The following is a 25,665-nucleotide window of genomic DNA, read 5'->3' as shown; positions in this document are numbered from 1 at the left end:
AGCCCCCTCCGCATGGAGCCTCTTCCTCTGCCCGAGCCCCTCCGAGCTGCTCCTGAGCCACTCAGCCCCCTCCGCGGAGCCTCCCCCGAGCCCCTCCGAGCCCCGCTGTGCATGCTGCAGCCCTTAGGGAGCTCGGCGCACTCTCCTGGGCGCGCAGTTCCTCTGTTACTGTCCCAGGGAACCTGAGGGCATCCCCGCCCTCCTGGGTCCTGCTCCAACTCCCTGGGAGCCCCTTTCCGCCCAGGAAGATTGGTGCAGCTCCTGCTTCTCCTGGACGGGGCTCTCCTGTCCTGGGGACACTGGCCCCGGCCTCAGCCCGGCTCCTCGCGGGGCCCCTCCCCCTTGGAGGCCTTTTGTTTCTTTATTTCTTTTTCCCCGTCTTCCTACCTCGATAGAAGCGCGAACTCTTCTCACTGTAGCATTTCAGCTGGTCTCTCTTTAAATCTCAGGCCGAATTCATAGATTTTCAGGATAATTTGAAGGTTTTCTAGGTAATTTGGTGGGGACAGGTGACTTGGGGACCCTACTCTTCTGCCATCTTGCCCCTCCTCGCAGGAGTTTATACTTTTTATCCCCAAAATATTAATACAACATGTACTTTGAAATACTATTTATAAAGATACCTTCTAAGCTTGAAAATAGACAAGTTGTATAGGCAACTAACTGCTCTTTTTTTAAATTTTTTTTTAATTTATTTATGATAGTCACACAGAATGAGAGAGAGAGGCAAAGACACAGGCAGAGGGAGAAGCAGGCTCCATGCACCGGGAGCCCGACGTGGGATTCGATCCCGGGTCTCCAGGATCGTGCCCTGGGCCAAAGGCAGGCGCTAAACCGCTGTGCCACCCAGGGATCCCCTAACTGCTCTTTAATCAATGGCTTTGAAAAGTCTTATCCTGGGGTGCCTGGGTGGCTTAGTCAGTTAAGTATCTGATGACTCCTGGTTTCTACTCAGGTCATGATCTCAGAGTCGTGGGATCAAGCCCTGCATTGGGCTCTGGGCTCAGCTTGGAGTCTGCTTCAGATTCTCTCTCCCCTCCCTCCTTCTCGCAGTCTGTCACTCTCTCAAATAAATCTTTAAAAAAGAAAAAGAAAGAGAGAGAGAGAGAAAGAAAGAAAGACAGGCTGACAGTTCATCTCACAGTTCATATATATGTAGTGAACCAAAGGCCAGAAATATTCAGGAATAAACTTATTATTATAAGTCTAAGACACCCAAGACAATATAAGAGATTAGTACTGAGGCCTAATTTTTCCATGATTTGTTACTCCTTGAGTCTAGATGTGTCCTTATTTATACCATATATTTTATTAAATTTACACATGAATGCGGTTAAGTGTATCCTTCAATTCAGGGCTGTTGGTGGTGGAAAGCCAAAATGAAAGAACAGTTTCTCCAGTCCAGATTTTTTGTGGTTAGGCCTTCAGGCAAAATTTTCAGCTTCCACTTGTTTATCAATTGTGATTTTAACTAATAGGTGCATGCAATTTAGCCAGAAGCCTGAATCTTCTCAAACTGGGACTCACATATTGACAGTGCTCTAGGAGCTATAGAATACATGGAGCATATTCTTGTAATGTAAACTTACTTAAAGATTTAAGGAATTAAATTTTGTTTTAAAATAAACACAGATTAAGAAAACTACAAAATTCACATTAATTGTTAGAAAAAAATCACAAAATATTTTAGTGTTACAGGCTGTTTGGGGCTCCCCTTCATGACATACTATCCTTTCCCTGCCCTAACCCCTCTGTCTTTAGGTTAAGTCACAGGAAAAGTTTTCGAAAATCTTAAAAGCCACTGCATGAATATTAATGACATGAATATATTCACTTAAATTTAACAAAATTATTTTAATGGAAATCATAATCAGAAATTTATAAAAATAGCCTAAGACCATGATTATAGAAATTCCCTTTTGAAAATCCAGGTATCCTATAAAGTATATCAAACCTAAAAGGAAGTTTGGTTATATTTCAAAAGAAGAGTTTTAGCCATTGAGAAATAGTACTCCCATGAGAGTTAGAGAAGATGTGTCAGTTTGCATTCTGAAATTTAGAATATTAGGATTCTAGAGTTTCTGATTTTCCAGCAACCCCTGAGGAAATAAAGTAACTAAGCTGAGTTACTGTGCAGTGGGTAATGGTGGCGGCTGTCAACTGAGCATACTGTGCTGAGTGCCATGCACAGTGCTTTACATTCACAGACTCATAGTGCCTTGTAAAGAATGCCTTGTCCCTTTTTTTACAAGTGAGAAAACAGAGACTCAAAGAGAGTAAGTGACTTGTCTGGGATCTCACACTCAGCTAGTTCCAGAAGCAGCCTTCAATCCCAGGTCTTTCTGACTCTAGGGTAGTGTTTTTATGGTCTGTTGCCAATGTAGAATACCAATTTGCTCCGGTGGGATAATTTTCATTTTTTTGGTCCTTTTCATCTAAGGATCTGTAAAGAGTGACCAAAAGTGTCTAAACCTCAGTCTTCTGCCCTATAACATAAAACAGCCAGGAATGTTGAAAGATCTCTCAAGCTAAGGTTTCTAAATAATTTAGATTTAACTTTGATAAAAAGACATAGAAAAAATAATATGTTGAGAATTCTAATGTCATTACAGTTTTCAAAAGGAGGAAAATGTGATGACTCTTGAGTATTACTAATGGTGATATGACATTCCAGAGCAAGACTTTAGAAGACAAGGACATAGCAAACACTGGATAGCTGTATGAATTCACCAGCAAGCCAGATTGCTTCTTGGACAGACTCACCAGACTGCTACATCCATGAAATTCAAAAAGCAAAGCAACTGACCTGGAGCATGGTACTTGGCAAGGTCAATATTTTACAGACAGAGCAGGATAAACAGAATTTAGGTTCTAGAATACATTGTTAGATCAATAGCTGATTGAACAGCTGTACCCAATAGGTGATTGATATCTAGCTGAAGATACAGTTCTGATGATATTTGACATGACTCAGTCTTCTGCCTTGGCAATAATTTTTATCAGATGTCTATATAAAGGTCCTGATTATCTAAAATTTTCATAGGAGGAAGAGAATGCATATCTAGTGTACCCATGGCCAGAATAAGAATATAAAAATCAGGCTTTAGTAGGCAGAAATGTAGAGGACTGTTCTCAGTTTTTAAAACTGAAAAATACAAGTAAAAATAGAGTGATATGATTTGAGGGTTTAAATCCATTAGATTTTATTATAAGACATTGCTACCTTTAGACATAAGAAATACAGCTATGTGAACCAAAATAAATTAATGAATTACCTTCCTTTTTCCTTATTAGCAATTTTGTGGAATAAAAAAGCTTTTACCAATATTTATACAATGCTCATTTAGAATGGTACACCTCATTGATAAATTCCACCTATATAGAGTGATTTTAGTCAAATTATATCAGATGCATATTGCAGATTATGAAATACTGTTAAACTCACCAAGGAGTCTTATATTATGCTTTTCTGTAGCTCTGGCTCAGTAATTCTCTCCTTAAAAAAAAAAAAAAAAACAAACATTTATTTTTATTTATTTATTTTTTTAAAAAACAGATTTATTTACTTGAGAGAGAGGATGTGTATGAGCAGAGTGCAGAGAGGCAGAGGGAGAGGGAGAGGGAGAGAATCCTCAAGCAGACTCCCTGCTAAGCACATAGCCCTACATGGGGCTCAATCCAAAGATCCTATGATCATGACCTAAGCTGAAAATGAACTACCCACTTTAACCAACTGAGCCACCCAGCCACCCTGTAATTCTCTCTTCTAAGTTGTTTTATAATCTTCCTTTGCAGGAAAGCTTTTGAAAAATTTTTTAACTTAAGCAGTTGCCTAGCTTTGTTAGATCCTTATAACTTGTTTAGAGAGAGTGGGAATTAATGAAAATATATGGAAGGAATAATTCTCTGGAATTATTTCCTCCCACTGAAGTATAGATTCCATGAGTTTGAGGACCATGTCAGTCTTCATTACCATGACCCTAGAGCCTACGCCAGTGCCTGGCACATGGTAGTTATGTGTTAAATATTTGGTAAAGGAAATAATATCGTAATTTTAACTGAGCTCATTTGCCGGATATTAACTCCATAGAGTATAGTTTGCTGTTAGTGCCCATGGTTATCTGTGAATGATTTGACCTTATGCAAAAGTGAACATCTACTCAGGAGGCTATTCAACATGAAAAGACACTAACTTGTATCTTACACCTATTGTAGGTTGGCTCTGTTAAATTGTCTAGTAACAGCACATGGGACAGACAGATCCATTTAGTAGTCAAGTATTATAAGATGACACAAGTACTGGTAGTAACTACTAATTATATGCCACAATGATATGATCATTAATAAAGAGACGATGCATTTTCCTGTGAAGTGATATAGGAGTCAGGATAACAGAGCCATGGGTCAGGAATCTGAGCACTCTGGTCAAATTCTGATTCAACTACTCACAGTAACTACCATAAGTCTCAGTGTCTCTATTTGTACAATAGACATTAGACCAGGAATTTTTTTTTAATTTTTTTAAATTTATTTATGATAGCGAGAGAGAGAGAGAGAGAGAGGCAGAGACACAGGCAGAGGGAGAAGCAGGTTCCATGCACCGGGAGCCTGATGTGGGATTCGATCCCGGGTCTCCAGGATCGCGCCCTGGGCCAAAGGCAGGCGCCAAACCGCTGCGCCACCCAGGGATCCCTAGACCAGGAATTATTTCACAGAATTGATGTGAGGATTGAAGGACATAGTCCATGTAAACATATTAGTACAGGATCTGGCACACGGTGAATAATAAAAGCAAACTCCTTTATGCAGATGAAATTTCTTCTCAGAAAGATGTGACCATCTTAGGCCACAGGCAGGAATGTGGGAGCCAGCACCTGGAACCCAGGTCCCTCTAACTTCAAATTGTATTTGCACTCTAGCTGTATGCTACTTTAACATGATGTGAGAAGAATGCTAGAATGTTCAACTACCAACCAAAGTACAAGGAGTCTGCATGGCCTTTCAGGAAGGAAAAGCAGGCAAAAGAATAAAATAAAAGGAAAACACAGAATAGAAAAATAAAATGTCCTAGCCTTGTTGGTGTCTGCACAAATAGAGAATGCTAAATCCAGGATCTGTTGTTGTACAGAGGGAGGAAATAATTTTATAAATATTTTATAATTGTTACTTTAAGAAAGTCAAAATTATTTCATCTGTTTACATATATTTTGACACTGTTAAAAGACAGAACTTTTTCCTCTTGTATATAAAGTGCTCTGGGCAAGCATATAAGATAGAGCAAAATTTAAATATTTATTGGACTTCATCGTGATGGCATTTTTCTCAATTGTGTACTATCATTTATGTATGAATCTCCTTTGTTTCCACAGAATGCTGAAGTTTCTGTCTTTGAAGTAAACATACGCTTTGTTGGTGGACTACTCTCAGCCTACTATCTATCTGGAGAAGAGGTAAGGTGAAACTATAAAATTACATTTTGGGGGTAAAATGTGCTTTTTGTGGTATCTGTTTTCATATTTTGATGGTCCTCTAGCATACACTGAATCTCATTTAATATATACTAATTAAACGAGCATGCTGGGAAAGGTGGGCACAACATGTTCTGAGGATATGGTAAGCAATGCCTTTTAAAAAGCCTGGCTCCATTCTGTTAGGTGTGATGTGACTATACCTATAAATGGGATATGCCTGTGGACAAATTAAAGAGGTTTAGTGCAGTGGCAGACTTGTGGATGAATTGTTTTTCTTTAAAAATTATGTTAACGTTTGCATAATGTTACCTTAACAAAAACTTTTTTGAAGGTGAAGAAAGTTTGACAGGTAAGATGTGACCTTACCTGACAGGTAAGATCTAAAAATTACAATATTTAAGAAATTGAAGGGGTAATTGAAAGAAATTGAAGGCTGAGGTACTCAGCCTTCCAGTGAGAAGTCCTGTAGGCCGGTGTCCCTGTGTAAAGTACTTTGGAGCTCTTCCTAGAGTGAGGCTTAGTTCATTATCTGCTCTGAGGAAAGCAGGAATTTTTAATTCAGCTGCCTTTTATTGATAGATTAAGAAAAGATTTTTGTATCATGCTTCTAAAGAGCACAGATGCTATTTTCTTGAAAGGTTTTGGACAACTTTATGAATATCCTAAGTGTCCACTAAGAGTTGTTGGAATGGACTTTGCCTTTAATGTTGACAGTATTAAAAGCTGACGTCAAGGAAAAACAGTCACATATTTCAATTGCATGTCAGTCAGATTTGTGTGAGCCTCAGCATTCTGGCTGGGGAGGAGCGGATCTTACCTAGGGTAGTATTTCATGTATTTCTATGCTCCTTCAAAACAGATTTAAGCAGAGCAATAAATGTTTAATGAGAAAAGCTGCTTTACTTGGTTGCTGTCTCCTGGGCACTATCTGGGCCATAACAAAACAGCCTGCACAATCTTCACGTTCTGTCTTTAGATTTTATTCCACCATAGATATTTTTAAAGTATATAAATGGCTCTGTATTCCCCTCTATCCGTCCTGCTTAAGTGTTAAATTCTTTTCCTCATTATGGACTCTGTCACCTTCTCAGCATCAGTCCTCTTCTTCCCTTTTTCCAGGCCCGCATAACTTCATTTGTTCAGTTTGCTTTAGGATGTTCCAAGCTTTAAGCCAGGGCATCCATATTTTGAAAAAGTCTTATGGAAAATTAATGTTGTTTTAGTTAGCAAGTTCCTGCTTTTAGAATATTTGTCTTGGAGTATCCAGTGCCTGGTGTTCTCATTGTTTTTGACGGGAATACTTAGGATGAACTTGGTTTTTAACTTTTTTCATCATTTATATGAAGGTGAGACAATTTGAAGAAAATAAGAACTGCATCCTTTTGGGCACCTGAGTGGCTCAGTAGTTGAGCGTCTGCCTTTGGTTCAGGTGTTGATCCTGAGGTCCTGGGATCGAGTCCCACATCAGGCTCCCCAGAGGGAGCCTGCTCCTCCCTCTGCCTATGTCTCTGCCTCTCTCTGTGTCTCTCATGAATAAATAAATAAAATCTTTAAAAAAAAAAAACTTCATCCTTTTATATCTGGGCTCAATTAGGATAGTCGAATATACAAAGATAAACAACACATTTCTTTTAAATATGCATCATATTTAATTAGGATTTTTTTCACTTGTAGTAATGTCTTATTTATATACACATGTGTTTTATGTGTGTATGCGTATTATAAACCTATAGTTAAATATGTTATTTAAATATGATATCCATAGATATTTTGCCCACAGATAAAATCATTTGCCACAGATCTTGTAAAGGTACTTTTTTATTCCATACTTAGCTAACTTTAGTAAACAAAGTACTACAAAGAAAACCTCCACTGAAAGTATTCTTTTCATGTATTTGCTTTGTCCTCACCCCCATTCAAAACATTGTTTTTATTACATCTAGATTTTCTATATTGTAATTTTATAAAAATTACTTATGGTCGTTCCCTTCTTACATACTTTTCTGTTTCTGTAAAATGCACTTTTGGTTCATAAGGGTTCATCATCTCAGCATAATATTTGTATAGCCAGTCCCTAAATGTTGAGTAGTTATTTCCAGTGTTCCTGTATTTTGGATAATGTAGCCATAATCAGCTGATAAATATTTATTCTCTAAAGTGGGATTGCTGGATGAGAAGTGATTAGTAGATGACTGCTTTAACATCATTTCCTTTCTTAGCCACCTCATCACTGACAATTTCATTTGACCTATGTACTTGGGGGAGTTGGCTATCAGGAATGTGGTCAAGAAAAAACATTTTACCCCCAAGTCTGTACTTGAGCTACTTGTCTCCATATCTAAATGAAAAAAATTGAACATATTATTTCTTAATAGAAAGAACATCAACGTGGCCAAATTATGAGTTAGTTGGTTTCAGATTGTTGGTAAAGTTCTATATTATACATTTTTATGTAAATCAAGGTATTTACTAAGATAGTCTAGGCAAGTTTGTCTTCCTAAAGTATCTCATAGAGGGCCTACTAAATCACCATAATTTGAGATGCTCATTTCATTGCTGAGGCTCAGGAGTAATTTGAGAACATCATATAAATCACCATCAGAACCATATAGCCCCACATTGATATAAGCTCAAAATTCTTAAATTTATATTGCAAAAACAGAAGAGGAAGTACCACTGGCTTATGTTACATGCTTCTAAATTACAATTAGATAGTAATCAAGAATGCCAGCAGAACTCTAAAACCTACCAAAATTATGGGAACATGGCATACCCGTTGATAAGTACTTTGACTATAGGGACATATTCAAAAAATTCTAAAACACCCTAGCTCACTTAAAACGTTTTGTAGTGCCATTAAAAACAGTCAAACTACAAGATTTTCAGTTCGTATAAGAAATGCAAACAATCACAAGAATTACAAATGTTTAAGATAGAGATAAGATGCATACTAAATAGGAATTAGTATTAAATATAGATAAAAGAGATAGTATTGCTCTATTATAAACTCAAGGGAAACTAAAGTCCTCATTGGAGACAGTAAATAGCAGCATCTAGGATATTATTACCCAAAATATGTTCTACAGAGCTCTAGTTTCTTTAGATATGTCAGGATAAGTCTGGTTCTGTATGCATACTAAAAATAAGTTCAGAAAAAGCTACATCTTATATTCTTAGAAATTCACAATGTACAGAAAAAGAAACTAATTGAATTTTATTTATCCCTGGGTTTTCCATATTTCCTTAACTGTAACCTTCCTTCCTTTTCCTTAATATAACATTTGCTAACTTTGAGTTACAATACTGTTTCCTAGAACAAATTTTGAGAAACCTCACTGTACAATGGGAGTAACCTAAGCAAAAATGATATTAAAAATTGGCAAATGAAAAACAAGACATTGCAAGGGAAGATATATGTGGAAAGGAGCATGTATGAATATACTACATATTATTTGTTGTACAGTAGTAACCAATGGCTTTATTGAGCAGAAAGTGAATTGAACAGGATTTAATGGTGCCACAGACTCATAGTGAGAGCTGAAAAACAAGTTGGAAGTAAGTTTTGAGTGGCCACAGAGGTGGCTCAACAGTCACACTGGGACATCCTAGAATTAATAAACATGCCCTATTTTTTTCCTACCTTTGTCAGGACACAAAGGCCCAGAAGAAAGAGATCAGTTGGCAGTTCTATTTACATGTGAGGAATGAAAGAGAGGATATGATAGAAGAAGTCTTCTATAGGATTTGAATTCAGTATCCTTTGAGGACCAAGTATAGATAATTTCTGAACAGGAAATTGAGGCCTGTTAGAAGGGTGAGAAGAATAAATGTTTGGAAGCCAAAAAACAAACAAACAAACCAACAATACAATGTCACTATGGGGAGTAAGGGTATCAGAGGAAACAGACAAGCCATATGGAAATTGATAATTTAATGATATGCTTGACAAAACTTTTCCTGATTTGCAAAACTACTTTATTCTGTAAATTAAGAGAGAAAATTTGGAACTACTAAGATATTTACTCCTCAGAGAAGATATTTGACTAGTGTGTTTTATGTATGTGAACTAGAAAAACAAAACATCAACTCCTGAATGCTAAAATGATGGAAGAACTAGCTTTCAATGAAAAAAGATACCAAGACATCTGATCTAACACTGGGGAAACACACATAATGGATTCTTATATTAGATCAGTTTACTCCACCAGGACATCCTTCATTGCAAAGGGAGCAAAAAATATTCCTCCCCAAATTCACCAAAAGTCCGCTGCTCCAAACACCAATACAAAAGATCGCTAAAGGACTTCCTGCAAAGAGAAGTAGCTAATGCCACTAAGTTTAGGAATGTCAAGGAAGGGATCCCTGGGTGGCGCAGTGGTTTAGCGCCGGTCTTTGGCCCAGGGCGCGATCCTGGAGACCCGGCATCGAATCCCACGTCAGGCTCCCGGTGCATGGAGCCTGCTTCTCCCTCTGCCTGTGTCTCTGCCTCTCTCTCTCTCTCTGTGACTGTCATAAATAAATAAAAAAAATTTAAAAAAAAAAAAAAAGGAATGTCAAGGAAGAAAATGTATAGGGAGGGGATAGGATTGTGGAGTAGGGAAGAGAGAAATAAGATTAGAAATATGAGTTTACTGGTGGAAAGATCTACCATTTTCTCATAATAGGATCCAGATATTTGGGGTTTCTTACAAGAAATGTGCATAATATACACAGAGCTGTTAAAAACAGAGAATAAAGTCAGACTATATGTTTTTAATTTTTAATTCCATGTAGTTAACATACAGCGTTATATTAGTTTCAGGTGTACAATATAGCATCCCTCAGTGCTCATTGTAAGTGCACTCCTTAATTCCCCATCACCTATTTCATCATGGATGAAACACCATCTCTCCTCTGGTAACCATCACTTTGTTCCTTAGAATTTAGAGTCTGTTTCTTGCTTTGTCTCTCTCTTATTTTTTTCCTTTTCTTTTTTTTTTTTTTAAATTCCACATATGAGTGAAATCATATGGTATTTGTCTTTCTCTGACTGATAGAGAATATTAAAATCACAGGTAAAATTAACAAACAGCTGGTATACCCAACTAGGCTATGGGCAGAAATTTGTCTATGGGTTTCCTAGCAGCCAGACCAAAAAAGGGTAGAGAATTAATGGTAATTTGGTTTTCCTTTTTTACAAACGCTAAAAAGTGAATAACATAAAATGACCCACATATAATACCACTTTATACATACTAAATTTTCCATAAAATGTATAACTATTATAAATAGGAAAAAAAAAAAAGATCCACCAGAAATAGATTAATACCCCTGTCCCCAAATCCTGCCTAAATTGTAAAAAATCAGGCTTAGATTTCTCCTCTTCTCTGGATAATAGTTTTAATTATGGTCTCTAACAAAGTTGATTTGAGTCTAGGAAGCAAAGATATCAATAGAGGGCATAATTGCAAAACACACAAAGAAAAAAAAATTGAAAAAAAAATGTGATCATAATACCCTAAGAGCAATATATTATTAAGCCCAGGGGCACCTGAGTGGCTCAGTTGGTTAAGTGTAGGACTCTTGACTTCAGCTCAGGTCATGATCTCAGGGTTGTGAGATTGAGCCCTCTTCTGGTTCCACACTGGGCATGGAACCTGCTTAAGATTCTTTCCCTCCCTCTTCTTTTACTCTTCCCCCAAACCCCCTCACTGTGGTGTGCAAGTACTGTCTCAGAAAAAAAAAAACAACAACAAAAACATTTGGGGCATCTGGGTGGCTCATCTGGCTAAGCAGCTAACTCCTGATTTCAGCTCAGGTCATGATCTCAGGGTCATGGAATCAAGCCCCATGTCAAGCTCAGCATGGAATCTGCTTGAAATTCTTTCTCTTTCCCTCTGTCCATATACCTGTGCCCCCACTCATTTTTTTTTTTTGAGTAATGCAGTTAAAATGGAGGCTTGAAATAATGGCGTAATAGAAAAATTAGGTAACCAAATTCTTGGCCAATATTTATTGTATGTTACAGACAATGAAATTATTTTTAGTAAAATTTATGTATAATGCCACAATCAAAATATAACATTGGATATAAAAGATACACATATTTTAAATGGTGAGACCACATGAAATTTTTAAAATAACCTCTTAAATAATTGGATCAGGGAGTGAATCTATAATATTAAAATAGGATATTCAACAAACAACTAAAATATAAGCATTTATTTATATTTAAAATCTGTGGAAAGGGGCACCTGGGTGGCTCAGGGATTGAGCATCTGCATTTGGCTCAGGTCGTGATCCTGGGGTGCTAGGATCGAGTCCCACATCAAGCTCCCTGCATGGAGCCTGCTTCTTCCTCTGCCTATGTCTATGCGCCCCCCCCCATGAATAAATAAATAAATCTTTTAAAAAACTCTGTAGAAAGTAGCCAAAGTTATTCTTAGAGAAATACATCATTTTAAATGTCTATATTATGAAAATACTATATGGTTAACTAAATCTATATTAATTAGAAGAAAAGATTCAAGAAGAAAGGGAAATAATAAAAATAAGAGCATTAAATACATTGCAAAATGAGGAAAGGGCTAGGTTTACAAAGCTTTTTGTCCCTCCTTTTCATCAATATTCATTCTCTCTCTCTCTCTCTCTCTCTCTCTCTCTCTCTCTCATTTTTTTTTTTGAGAGAGAGAGAGGGAAGAGGAGGAGAAAAGGGAGAGGGAGAGAGGGAACCTCAAACAGACTTCCCACTGATCCAAGATCAAGAGTCAAATGCTTCACCAACTGGGCCATCCAGGCGCCCCTCATCAATATTCTTACTGAGATTTGTCTGGGAAAGGACGTGGTAACGGGAAGAATGTATCAGCTGAGGTGAGTTAGAGGGGCTCAGTGGGCAGGAAACCCCCTCAGGGGTGTGTGCCCTTGGGCAGAGCAGCACGTTGTCCTGGAGGTGAGATTGGGCAGCCGGGCACACACAACAGTGAGTCACAACCTCAGAGAAGTCACAGAGCTCTTCAGTGATGCTGGTTACACTCCTGCCACATGCTGGACACCGTTCTTTGCCTTGAGACATACCTGAGAACCAGAGCCCCTCAAATCCCTGCCCTGTGGATTTTAGCTTCTAGTGAGGAAAGGTAATTCTCATCAACCCAAACTGGGAAACGTGAAGGGACCCATAAGAAAAAAAGGTTTGGTTTGCGTTTTGGTTTGTAAGTTTTGTTTTGCTGCAATAGGATAATGGGGCAGCAAACTGGCTTAGAGCACAGCTGACCCAACCCTATCTCCAGTGTCTCAGCCCTTCAGCGAGTTCAGCACCTGAACACAAAGGAAGCTTGTAATTGGGCCACACAGCCCTTCTTGCAAACCTCCACTGGTCCCTGTGCCTTTCTAGATTGAGTCTTCTGGATTTGACCCATGGAGAAGGCCATTTTAGTCCAGACTCTTGCTTCTCCTTTCTGGATTTGTTCACGGTGCCTCTCACACACCTTCCTCTCTAACTACAGTGTGCCTTTTTTCCCCTAAAATACTGCAAGCACATATGTGTGGATTCTATAGCCACATTCACTTCCCCTAGAGTGGCTTTCATGCTGCTCCCCCTTGCCCCCACCTAGGTAGCACCCTGCAGTGAGGCCTTCCAGAGCTGAGCCTGGCTCCAGTCCTACGAGGAGGCAGTCAGGGACTTCCTTCCCTGCATTCTCTGCATATGCTGTCACTCTGCATTGTTGACGGCCTTCTTCATCACTTCTTTCCCCAGTAGAATCTGTACAACTCAAAAATAAGGATTCAGCTTCTACTGTTTTTAGAGCCCTTTGCTTAGTTAGCACTGTATGCCTAACACTAGAAATATTTAGTGTTTGTGACTAAACCTTTATTAGGCTTTCTGTGACCTTAGTTTTTTAAGACCCCAACAGAAAATTCTTCCTTTAAAGCAAAATCTGTACATTGATAACATAAACAAGCAAATGGCCTGGAAGATCCTGTGTAAACTTTTTAAAGCTCCACCCCACTCCCTGCCTTAACCCCTCCCACTAACTGGCAAAACTTTTTCCTTTTTATTTTTTTTTAAGATTTTATTTATTTATTCATGAGACAGAGCGGGTGGGAAGAGACACAGGCATAGGGGGAAGCAGGCTCCCTGAAGGAAACCTGATGTAGGACTCGATCCCAGGACCCTAGGATCATAATCTGAGGCAAAGGCAGACGCTTAACCACTGAGCCACCAGGTGCCCCACATCTTACTTTTTAGAATCTATTCTAAAAATGCAGTTCTGTGAAAGTTTTGAAAGCCAGTGAGCTAGAGACTACATCAAAATTTAATTAATTACCAAATATTATTGGTCATTTATAGTGGGGTTTTTTTTGTTGTTGTTTTGGGGGGGGTTGTTTTGTTTTGTTTTTTTAGAGGATAGGAGGGCCCAAGGGAGAGGGAGAGAGAGAATCTTATTCAGGCTCCACATCCAGTACTGGGCTCTGATCTCAGGACCCTAAGATCATGACCTGAGCCAAAATCAAGAGTTGGCTGCTCAACAGACTGAGCCACCGAGATGCCCCTGCAGTGGACCTTTTAAATAGAATTGACATTAGAGCACTTTGTGAAATTGTAAACCTAAGATGAAATTATAAACGGTAAATGGGAAAGGGAATATTCAATGTATATTTGCTTCAATTTGAGGAAACTATTCAGCTAAAACTTTATTAGCCATTTAATGATACACTTATGCCATACAGAGCAATTTTAATCATATTTACTAACTGGTATTGATTGTCTCCTTATGTTGTTTTCTACTAATGTGTTTGACCCTGATTTCTTAGAAATTTAGATTGATCCGTCCGTATACCTTAGGTATTAAATTTACTATTTAGCATTTATTATTTAAATTTTTATAAAAAGAAAGAAATATGATATACAGAATAAATATTTTCACTTGAAAGGTTCAAAGTGATACTAGATTATAGTAATTTTGCTTATTAGATTTCCATGGTTAATGAGTTCCAACTGTCTCTCATTGAATGTACCATTAGAAGTTTAATTTGTACTTTAAAAGATCTAGGAATATATGGAATTGATTATAAATAATATATATTTTAGTCAAATGAAATGACTACATTTTTTTGTCCTAGAGTGAATTACTAAATCGTATCTACTCCTTAATCCAAGTTTGCAATATGTGTTTCTCTGTTTATAAAAATCTATCCTGTATTTATAATTGTTTTCAAAGACACGGAAGTTTTATCAGCTGTAAGAACTTTATCTCTACAATTCACAAAAGCAGTTCTACAGTTTGCTAATAATTCTATTTCTAAAACTTTTTCATGCTAATGTATAATAGCAGAAGCTGTTCTGATTTCTATCTGATTATAAACCAAATAAGAGTGCTTGGCACGCAAAAGAAAAGGAAAGAAAAGTAACTTTTTCATTTCTTTCTTTTTTTTTTTTTAAGTAACTCTACCTCCAGTGGGGGGCTTGAACTCACAACCCCGAGATCAAAAGTTGCATGCTCTACCAACTGAGCCAGCCAGGCACCTTGTTTCCTAATGAAATATTTGTGTCCCTTTTAGTTTAGCACAGTGCCTTGCACATAGTAAGCAAACAACAGATTCACATCGGTAAGTGTTGACCTAGGTGATGAAGTGACAACTTCAAAATCTCGGTGATTTAGGACAATATGCTCTGTACATTCTATGTGCTCTGCCCATGACTGCTTCTCATGATCGTCCATCCAGGGCCCAGACTGATGGAGTGGCTGCCATCTGAACCATTTCCATTTGTCAAGATGGGAGTCAGAGAGTTGGAGGGTGGAGGTAGTAAAAGAGAATCTAGAAAATGCACACTGGCTTATAATGCCTATGTCACAAAGACACCTGTTACTTGAACCCACATCTCACTGGCTAGAGCAAGACACATGGCTGCTATAATTTAAAAGTGATCCCGGGGTCCTGGGAACAAATCCCACATCAGACTCCGTGTGAGGAGCCTGCTTCTCCCTCTCCCTGTGTCTCTGCCTTTCTTTCTGTGTCTCTCATGAATAAATAATACAATTTAAAAAAATAGACAAGAAATACTTTCTATTCTAGACTTCTCCCATAACTTTCCAAATTTTAAACAGTAAAGTTGACAGACATAAACTACCCTGTACAAAAGTAATGACTGTTACCGCCATTGCTGTTGTCTGATGCGGGAGTTAATCGCTGCTTTCTGGCAGCACCCAATTGTGTTGATCAGCTATTGAGGACCTGGTGCTTCTCTTTCAGCCACTTTCTCTTTGATTTAAGTGCTTCCCCAGGCCAGTCATTTCTCATTTTACAAAAGTCTAATGAAAGAGATGAGGTAATAGATTTAGATTTACGTTGAATCATTTCATAATTTACAATGTCTGTTAAAACCAATACTCCAAAATCGTTTTTTACTGCCTGAATCCTATTGACATGGATTTCTAATGCTAGGTATGTCTGTTTTAAACAAGCTGTATTTTTCCAGGAATATTCCTATGTGTTCTTTTTCTTTGAAATTGTGGTGTCCACCAGAAGGATTCCAAGCGGTAGCTATCGCAAGGAATTTAAAATTTGATAGGGCTAGTAGAAAATTCCTCAGAATTGTGATAATTTGCCATCTGCTAAGTTCACTTATTTAGTGAATCAGCAGATGTTTATGGAATACCTGCTTTGAGCCACTGCACTTGATGCTGCAGAAACAACAAACAAAAGGAAGACAGTCTCCGCTGACAAACCGTAATTCATTTAGATTTCACAACAACCCTATAAAATAAGAATAGGTATTTTTATCCTTATTTGATGGAGGAAGAAACAGAGCAGATTATTAGGGAACTTGACCAAGGGCATGCAGAGTGGCGGAGCTGGGCTTCAAATTCAGGCATTCTGGCTAAACAGCTAGAAATTAGGGATGTCAGACATACAACATAGATGTAGTAGGCTATAGCCTGAACTCATGAGTCATCAATAGCTAAATGATAATTGAAGGAGTGGAAGGGAAAGGGGTTCCCCAGAGTATATAACATACGGAGAAAAGAGAGCCTTAACATGTCAGTATTAGGGAGAAGAGGGGACTAGAAAAGAAGACCGAGATGTGGTGGTCCCAGAAGTTAGAGGAAAACCAATAGAATGTGATTAGCCGAAAGAAAACAACATTTTGAAAAATTAAGTATTCAGCTGTGTCAAGGGCTTCTGCTAAGGCAAGTTTTTAGAAAGACTGAAAAGTATCTTCGGGACATTGCAAAACAGAGGTCAGGTGACTTTATACCAAGAATACTTTTGATTTGAGTAATAGCAGAGAATGTAAATTGTTTTTGATTGACAAGAAGGTCTTTAAGAAGGTGGAGAAAGGGGGATCCCTGGGTGGATCAGCGGTTTGGCGCCTGCTTTGGCCCAGGGTGCGATCCTGGAGACCCGGGATCAAGTCCCACATCAGGCTCCCGGCATGGAGCCTGCTTCTCCCTCCTCCTGTGTCTCTGCCTCTCTCTCTGTCTGTGTCTATCATAAAAAATAAAAAAATAAATAAAAGGTGGAGAAAGATGGGATTCAGAGGACAAATGGCCTCAGGAAGGGATCCTTCCTCCATTGCAGAATGAGAGTGGAGGAGAAAATTGGCACGTCACTGACTTGGTAGATTTGGTGGTGGAGATGTGAGATAATTATCATCTGATGACCCCTGTTAGCTGTATGAAGAAGTAGAAGACAAGGACATCTGCCAGGACTTAGAGCAAACAGACATTGAGATGAGTGTGTATAATATAGAATTATCATTCTAGAAAGGGTTGCCTGGAGAAACATGGTAGAGTTTCTGGCCAGTATCTAGGTTGGTGACCGTGATATGGTGGTATCGCTCCTCCTAGGTGTATATTGCTCAGGAGTTCATATGCAAGTATGGAGAAGGTAGGTGGTTGGTGGTAGTTGTATTTTGCTAGCTAGATGTGACAGAGACAAAGGAATGCATGGAATTGAAGATACTGGCAAAAATATTGTTGGAATTACAGGCCATGATGTCCAAAACGAGTGTAAGTGTGAAGAACAGCAGATGAGTATGGAGAGAAAATGGGACTGGTTAAACGGCCTAAAGTTTAGTTAAAGTAGCACAAGAGTGGTAGCATTCATTTACAGGTGGCTGGAAGCTCTGGAAATAAAGGCTATACAGTGGGATATATGAATAAAAGATTGGACTTTCTGAATTTTTTTAATTATTTAAATTTGATTAACATATAGTGTATTATTAGTTTCAGAGATAGAGTTTAGTGATTCATCAGTTGTGTATAACACCCCATGCTCATTACATCAAGGGCCCTCCCTAATGCTCATCACCCAACTAACTACCCCATCCCCCTGCCTACCTCCCCTCCAGTGACCCTCAGTTTGTTTTCCATAGTGAAGAGTCTCGTGGTTTGGCTCCCTCTCTGATTTTGTCTGATTTTATTCTTCCCTCCCTTCCCCTATGATCCTCTGTCTTATTTCTTCTACATATGAGTGAAATCATATGATAATTGTCTTTCTCCAATGGGTTTATTTCACTTAGCACAATAGTTCCATCCATGTCATGGAAATTGGTAAGATTTCATTTTTTTGATGGCTGAATAATATCCCATTGTATATATGCACCACATCTTCTTTATCCATCCATCCGTCAAAGGACATCAGGGCTTTTTCCATAGTTTGGCTCTTGTGGACATTGCTGCTGCAAACATTGAGGTTGCAGGTGCCCCTTTGGATCACTATGTTTGTATCCTTTTGGTAAATACCTAGTAGTGCAATTGGTGAGTTGTAAGGTAGCTCTATTTTTAACTTTGTGAGGATCCTCCATACTGTTTTCCAGAGTAGCTGTACCTGTCTGCATTCCCACCAACATTGTAAGGGGGTTCCCCTTTCTCTGAATCCTTGCCAACATCTGTCATGTGCTGAGTTATTAATTTTAGCCATTCTGACTGGTGTGAGGTGGTATCTCATTGTGGTTTTGATTTGTGTTTCCCTGATGCTGAGTGATGTTGAGCATTTTTTCATGTGTCTGTTGGCCATGTGTAGGTCTTTGGAGAATGTCTATTCATGGATAAGATATTTTAAAAACGAGAGCTTTGAATGATGTCATGATAGGATAACATCAGGCGACTAAGTAGTTAAGGAGGGATTTACCAGAATCTGTCTGCATGGCTGACTGTGTAATATATTTTAATTGAAAAAAACTACGATGTAAAAATTAGTCTTTTTAAGAAAAGTGCCAAGTATCAGTGAACTTATTTTTAAATTTGATTAGGTATAATGTTTACAATCTATTCATAAATGTGTGTGAAAATATGTACTGAACACAGGTTGCTGTTTAAACAAAAGGAATTATTCACATAATATGAAATTTACATATAAGATTGTTGGACAAACATTCATGACTCTAGAAGTTAGTACAGATTATTACAGTTGACATTAGACATGTCAACAACACATATTAGCTAATTAGATTTAATGCAACTCTATACCTATGCAGAGCAGTTTCGTTTAAACTACAACTAGATTTTATCTATGATAAATGTAGTAAATTTGATCATGCTGATGTAAATTTATTTTGGATTTTCTTTAAGAATTATGTCTTACCTACTGTATGAAACTGTTTGATTTCCAAAAATTTGCTTTGGCAAAATTGTTATGCTTTGGGATTTAGGTATTATTATTCTAGTCCATTCGGGCTGCTACAACTGAATAGCATAGGCAGATGGCTTACAAACAACAAACATTTATTTCTCCAAATTCTGGAGACTGGAAAGTCCAGGCCAAGGTCCTAGAATATTTACTGTCTGGTTAGAACCAATTTTCAGGTTCGTGGATGGCCATCTTTTCCATGTGCCGCCTTTAAGTCCTCTAAAGATTTCATATATAAAGCTTTCTTGTGTTACCTTCTTATGATGTAGATTTACAGTTTACATATTTTGTTTAAAATTTTTCCCTTTAAAACAGTTTAGAAGTGTTGGCAAATCTTAGGGTTAACCATTGTAGTAACTGAATCCATTTCTACTACATTATGAAGTGCTTCTAAGAGATCTGCTGATATACCTGAATATGCTACCATTAATTGTACGTTTGAAAGCAAACAGTTCATCTTATAACTTAATTGAAAATTCTTTTACATTGATGATAAAATAAATGTAAGGCTTGAGGGTAATGTTTTTAACTTAATAATTGATCTTTATTTTAATTTGAGGTATACAATTCCTCTAAAGCAGTACAAATAGTGGTTAATTCCAGTGTCCTGCAAAATGTGGAAATCCAAGAGCTTTAATGGTAAAGGCATAGAATACAAGAATTTTTCCACAGCTCACTATTCTAAGCACTTTTTTTCTTTTTTTAAAATTTTATTTATTTATTTATTATTTAAATTCAATTTGTCAATAATTAGGTGGAAGGTTAGGGTTAGACCAGATAAGCACAGTGGATTGTCACGTTTGTCTCTTAAGTTCCATATGGTTGAGGCATTTACTTGTTTGATCTTATTTTAATAGATTTTTTTAAGTTTTTGATAGTCACAGTTCTAATTTGTAATCACTGTTAACTTCTGTGTCTCAATTCTTACAGCTAACATGTTATATAATTATTAAATAGGGACTTCTTACTTTAGTCTTCTATCACAGACTTCCTTTGTTTAACTAGAAAGTATGCTTATTACTCAATTTAGGTTTAACTATTTCAGATAATTGTAGCATTCATTTTGCATTTCTGCTATCTAAACTTTATGACCATCTAATGCTTTCTGACTAGGCTTAGAAGAATACTAACCCAGAATTACCTGGGTTGTAGTAGACCTTAAAGCTCTATCATCTCATCAGGCACACAACTATTGACACATTTATGATTCACACCTTTATTCAGCAAATATTACATGCCATCTATGATTATTTTGAGCATCATTTATGTGCCAGGTCATGTTCCTGTCTCTGGAGGATTCAGCAATGAGCAAATTCAAAAGAGTCTCAGCTTGCATGAAATGTACATGCTAGTAAGATAATATGATAAATCAGTTCACAGGATAATTTCAGATAGCAATAAGTACTATGAAGAAAATACAAGACAATTGTGGGATAAAAAGTGATAGAGGAGTGGGAAGATGAGATGTCCCTTAGGTTGAATTAGAACCAAGACCTAAGTGACACCACTGAAGATTTGGAGAAAAGAACATTCCAGAGGAACTTGAGAGTTGAGTGATAATAGATTCTTCTCTTAACTTTGGGATGAAGAGGAAGAGGAGGAGGGCGGCAGTGGTGGTGATGATAATGGTGGTAATAAGACTGTTTTTTGACTGATTATCATGTGCCAGTATCAATACCGGAGAAATTACATAATCTCTGTGTTGCGGATACACTGAAGCTGTGAGCACCTGCTTCCAGAGTCCCACAGGAGCTGTTGGAACTGGGATTAGATCCTACTGTCTTGTCCATGACCCTGCCCACATAGTATTCCCAAACCAGAGTTACCAGAGTTAGTACCACAATCTTTTTTCCTTATTCACTTGCTCATCTTCTCAACATCTAAACTTCATATAATGAGCTAGCAACCATCTTCTATTACCTGTGAAATCTTTCACTTCCTGAACAACAAAAAATAATTGAAGTATGAAAACTAAATCATGTGATAGATTTATAGCACTTGTTACATTCATAACACCTGTGAGACTATAACAGATTTTTATTCAAATTGTGTTTGAAATGATTTATTCATTGCATTCATGTCATTTTCCTAGAGACAACGTTCTTGAATTTTTTTCCATATAGTTCTTTAATTACATTCTTATTATCCTTCTCCATGTTTACATTCCCTCACCTTCCTCATCAGTAGAATAAAATGCTTCTCATTGTCCAGTGAATACATGAAGCAGAAACCTTCATATATAATATTTAATAATATATATTATTATATATACCTTAATATATAAAAATATAAAATATATATAATATATAAAACATATTTTTAAGTAAAATTTATAATATATAAAAATATATATACCTTAATATATAAAAAATATCTATGTGATTTTAGCATCAATCTCTTTTTACTCTGAATTAGTATCAGATACAATTCAGAATGATAAAATTTATATTTCATTATGACACTGTAATGAGTAAGGTATACATTCACTTTTTCTTTATAAGTAAGGCACATACTGAGGATGTTAGTATTTATTTGAGGACACTGAATAATGTAGATATACATAATGTAGAAAAATGAATAGTATTTTCAATGTTTGAATCCTATTTTCTGAAAAATAGCAAGGAGAAAAATAGTACCTTATCTTTTCAAATGAAACTAAAATATTTTGGTTTTATTAACAGACATAAATTGTGAAGGTTTACCAATACAATTGGAATGCTTTTATGTAATTAGAGAGTTCCAAAAAGGATTTAAAAATAGCTGGTAAATCTGCCATATGTTGACAGCACTTGAATAAATTTCTCCTGACTATGAATAAAAATTTGGAATTCTGTTGCCTATTTGCTTTTTCTATTGTATTCACTAAACAAAGAGAGGAAGGAAAACTCAGATTTATTGTCATATATCAGAAAAGTGACTGCCAAAAATGATTAACATACCTACTTATCATAATCGTTAAAGATTTGCAGTGAGCCAGCATTTAATGGAATGTTTTCCTTTAATTCTGTTAACTATGATCAAAAGACAGGACTCAAAACTGGAGGCCCCTAAGGATTAACTAAGTTTACATCCCATGACCTAGCATTCTGCTAGTTTTTCCTAGGTGTTTAGGGATTTCCTGGTGCCTCCTCTCAAATAATAGAGTTTAATTACCATGCAGATAAATGAGCAGTCCTCACACTTCTAGGTAATGCCAGTCTCACTTCTCTGCTGTCTGGTGTTGCCCTTCCCGCTAGTTTTACTTCAGTGTTTTTCTTCCATGTTCAGACAGATACAGAATAATAATTTATAAATACTCAATGTAAAATACCAACACATCAACTCCCCTGCCCCCACCCCTTACTATCAAATTAACAAAAAACGAAAGACTCCGTTAATACCCAGTTTGGTGAGAGTAGAGCAACAATTCACTCAGGCTGAAACGAATGTAATTTGATATAATTGCTCTGAAAAGCTATCAAGTATATGCATATAAGGAGATCCTTAATAAAGATATTTATTTACCTTCAGTTATTCCACATTGAGGAATCTATCCAAAAAAATAATCTAAAACATAATCTTATAATGTCTAAAGCAGCTAAGAGATATGTTTTATGTACTCATTGAATAGGAGGAGACATCTTTAAAAAGGGAATGATGGAACAGATCATGAAATGCCCACACACCTGCATACTGTGCAGCCATTAAGATTTATTCTTGTTCATTTTTTTAGTGACATGGACAGTTATTGATATCAATAAAGCAAAATATAAAATTTCATGTATAATATGATTTCAGCTATGGAAAACAATAATTACATAAGAAACTTCTTAAATATAAATAGTATTTTCTTCTGATTGGTATATGATTTTTCCTCTGTCCTTTTGTTTTTCTATACTTATCAGATTTCTGATGAGAAACTAGTTAGTAATAATCTTACAATCAGAAAAGCCTTAAAAGTTACAATAGAGTTGGGAAAATAAACTCATTACCAAATTTTTGCTCCTAAACATACTCAGGATTCAGTTGTTCTAGACTCTTTTAAAATTTAAATTTTTTTGACTTTTTTTACAAGAATCTAGCCTGTAGAGTCTTGAAAGTCACCTTTTTCTGACATCTGTTTCATAAAGAAAATGACTTTACTCAGTGATAATTGAATTTCGCTCTTTATAGTCAATTTATAGATTTCCATTTCAGATGGTGGTTTATTTACAACAACATCAATTCAATGTTAATATTATCCTCAGTTCACACAGAGATAGAGGTGACACAAAGCTTAAGTAAACAGATTGGTCATAAACTCTTGCAGTCTCAGATCCAGCTCCCTCGTCTTTGAATTACCAAGAGCAGTTTAAAAAGACAAGGGCTAATCTTAGTAACAAGACTTTTTTGTTACACATACACACACACATAAATCAACCTAATGTGTGATACAAAATACTATATAGAGTATCTCATATTCTAAAAAAAAATATGTGAATGAGAAATTTCTCTGCATTTTCCATCAACCATTTAAAAAGCAAAAGAGTAGAATTATTTTTGTTAAGTGTATAGATTAATAAAGTTTATGTTCATTACTAACATAGAAATCTAGAAACACTGAGGCACTTGACACAATCTGACTTTTTCTCTACAGGATCTAATTGCAAAAAGGTATTAGGGAAGACATAGCAGAAAGCCTTTCTCCTGTTGTTATAGCAGTAAATATCCCTTAAGAAACTTCAAAAGCAGTGCATGCTTCTTTGAGGAAAAAGAAAGAGAAAAGCTGTTGAGTAATAAGCCAGGGAAAAGAAGAAAACCTTGTCTGAGAGATAAAGGAGGTGACTGTAAAGAGGGGAGCAGTCTACCAGACACTCAGAGGCTTCTCAAATCAAAATCTAGATTCACTTTATGATGGAAACCCAAGGTAATTAGCAACCATATTTTTAAGACTTGAACTATTTTGCTTTATTTTTTAAAGTCTAAAACAATTGTGATTTTATGACTATATGATATGAATTGATAGAGCTTAGTTATGGGCGTACAAGTATTAGAAGTTTCTAAATGTTTGAAATATGACTTTTAAAAATATTTGGGGTATCTATAGATGTGATAAAAAGCCAACAATGTCTTTTCTTTCTGGATTCTCTACTCACCTGAAAACTCTGCCTTTCCTTCCAGTTATGGGCTATTTACTTGTCTGAGATGCTGTAATGGGAGTAGACTTTTCTATAGTGATCCTGAGCGTCTCACTACTTAAAAGTGTATTTGTAAGAGAAATTGCCAAATTTTGATTAAACAATTTGTAAATGGGCTACTTGAAATATTCATTGTATGGAGTTGTCCGTCTAATAAACTTAAGAAGTAGCTCTTAGGGATGGAAAGAACCTTGTTTTTAGAATCTGGAATCTTGTTTGCATGTTGACTTTACCTTGAGCAAGCCCTTTTATGACTTTCAAATTTTTTCATTGATTTCAAATAAATGTATAACGTCTTTTAAGCATCCTGTAAATCCAGTGTTCTAAAACTATGATACATTTATTTTCGAGTTTACAGAATGTTGTAAGTTGAAAGAGGGCTGTGGTGGGAGAAATTTTCTCCCCATATCTCAGATCTTCTTAACTCATTCTCGAGTGTAAACACAATGACTGCTTCTGGTGTAATGTACTTAGGCTTTGTGTTGTACAATGCTTAGGCAGCCCAAGTATGTAAATCCCTGGGAATGAAAAAGTAGCAGCAAAGTTGGACATCTTCATGCCCTGGAAAAACCTTGTGTTCTGTGGAAAGGAAATGCTAAAAAGCAGAGAAGCACTGCAAAGAAAACAATAAACTGCTATCAACACAGACAATTAGGAGCACGCACGGATTCTTATGGAATAGTTACAGTCTTAACTCCTTCCCAACCCGAAATTTGAATGCAGATTGCTTTCCATTATTAACAGATAGAAACTCAAAGGGAACTCTGGCAGTTGTATAACAAAAATGAGAAACAAGGCTTTTATATTTCGTAAAACGGACTTTCAGGTGCAGAGGATATAGGCAAACTCTTATCAGCATGCAAGAAATTAGAGAATATTGTTTCCAGGAGTCTTTCCTAATAAATTCACTGAAGAACAAGCTTGAGTCAACCAAAATACCACATTGTATGATTCCATTTTTATGAAATGTCCTAAATAGGCAAATCTGTAGAGACAGAAAGTAGATTAGAGATTGCCTAGGACTGAAGAGGCTGGGGGGAAATGGGGAGTGACTGCTAATGGATATGGTGTTTCTTTATTAGGGGTGATAAAAATGTTCTAAAATTTATTGTGGGGAATCAATTTAGTGTGACTATACTAAAACCACTGAAACGTACACTCTAAATGGGCAGATTGTATGATAAAAGTGTTAAAAACATTGTAGTTCTGAATTTTAATTGGAAATATTAGTATGAACCTATGAGCTATTTTGTCTTAAGCATACATAAATATGCATTGATGTGGGTATATGTCTATCTGCATAACCACATCTTTTAGGCATGAAGAAGCCTAAAAACAATGATGAATTCAGTGGTCATGAGCATCCCCAGCACCCAGACTAGGTCTTAAATCCCTATTTCTTACTAGCCAGTGCTTCTTGCAGAAAT

The 25,665-nt window shown here is 36.7% G+C and overlaps 1 protein-coding gene across 1 annotated transcript in view; it reads left to right on the top strand.

Moving 5' to 3' along the window:
* Window positions 1-25,665, top strand: part of MAN1A1 (mannosidase alpha class 1A member 1) — a 164,732-nt gene that overhangs the window by 57,043 nt on the left and 82,024 nt on the right. Inside the window, exon 5 of the mRNA XM_055310756.1 lies at window positions 5,370-5,450. Within this exon, the coding sequence (XP_055166731.1) occupies window positions 5,370-5,450 (81 nt within the window). The remainder of the gene's footprint in view (window positions 1-5,369; window positions 5,451-25,665) is intronic.

The sequence above is a fragment of the Nyctereutes procyonoides genome, unplaced genomic scaffold, assembly GCF_905146905.1.
Source record: "Nyctereutes procyonoides isolate TBG_1078 unplaced genomic scaffold, NYPRO_anot_genome, whole genome shotgun sequence".
Lineage (NCBI taxonomy): Eukaryota > Metazoa > Chordata > Mammalia > Carnivora > Canidae > Nyctereutes > Nyctereutes procyonoides.
The sequence above is the reverse complement of the archived record's forward strand: the minus strand, read 5'-3'. Positions and strand labels throughout refer to the sequence as shown.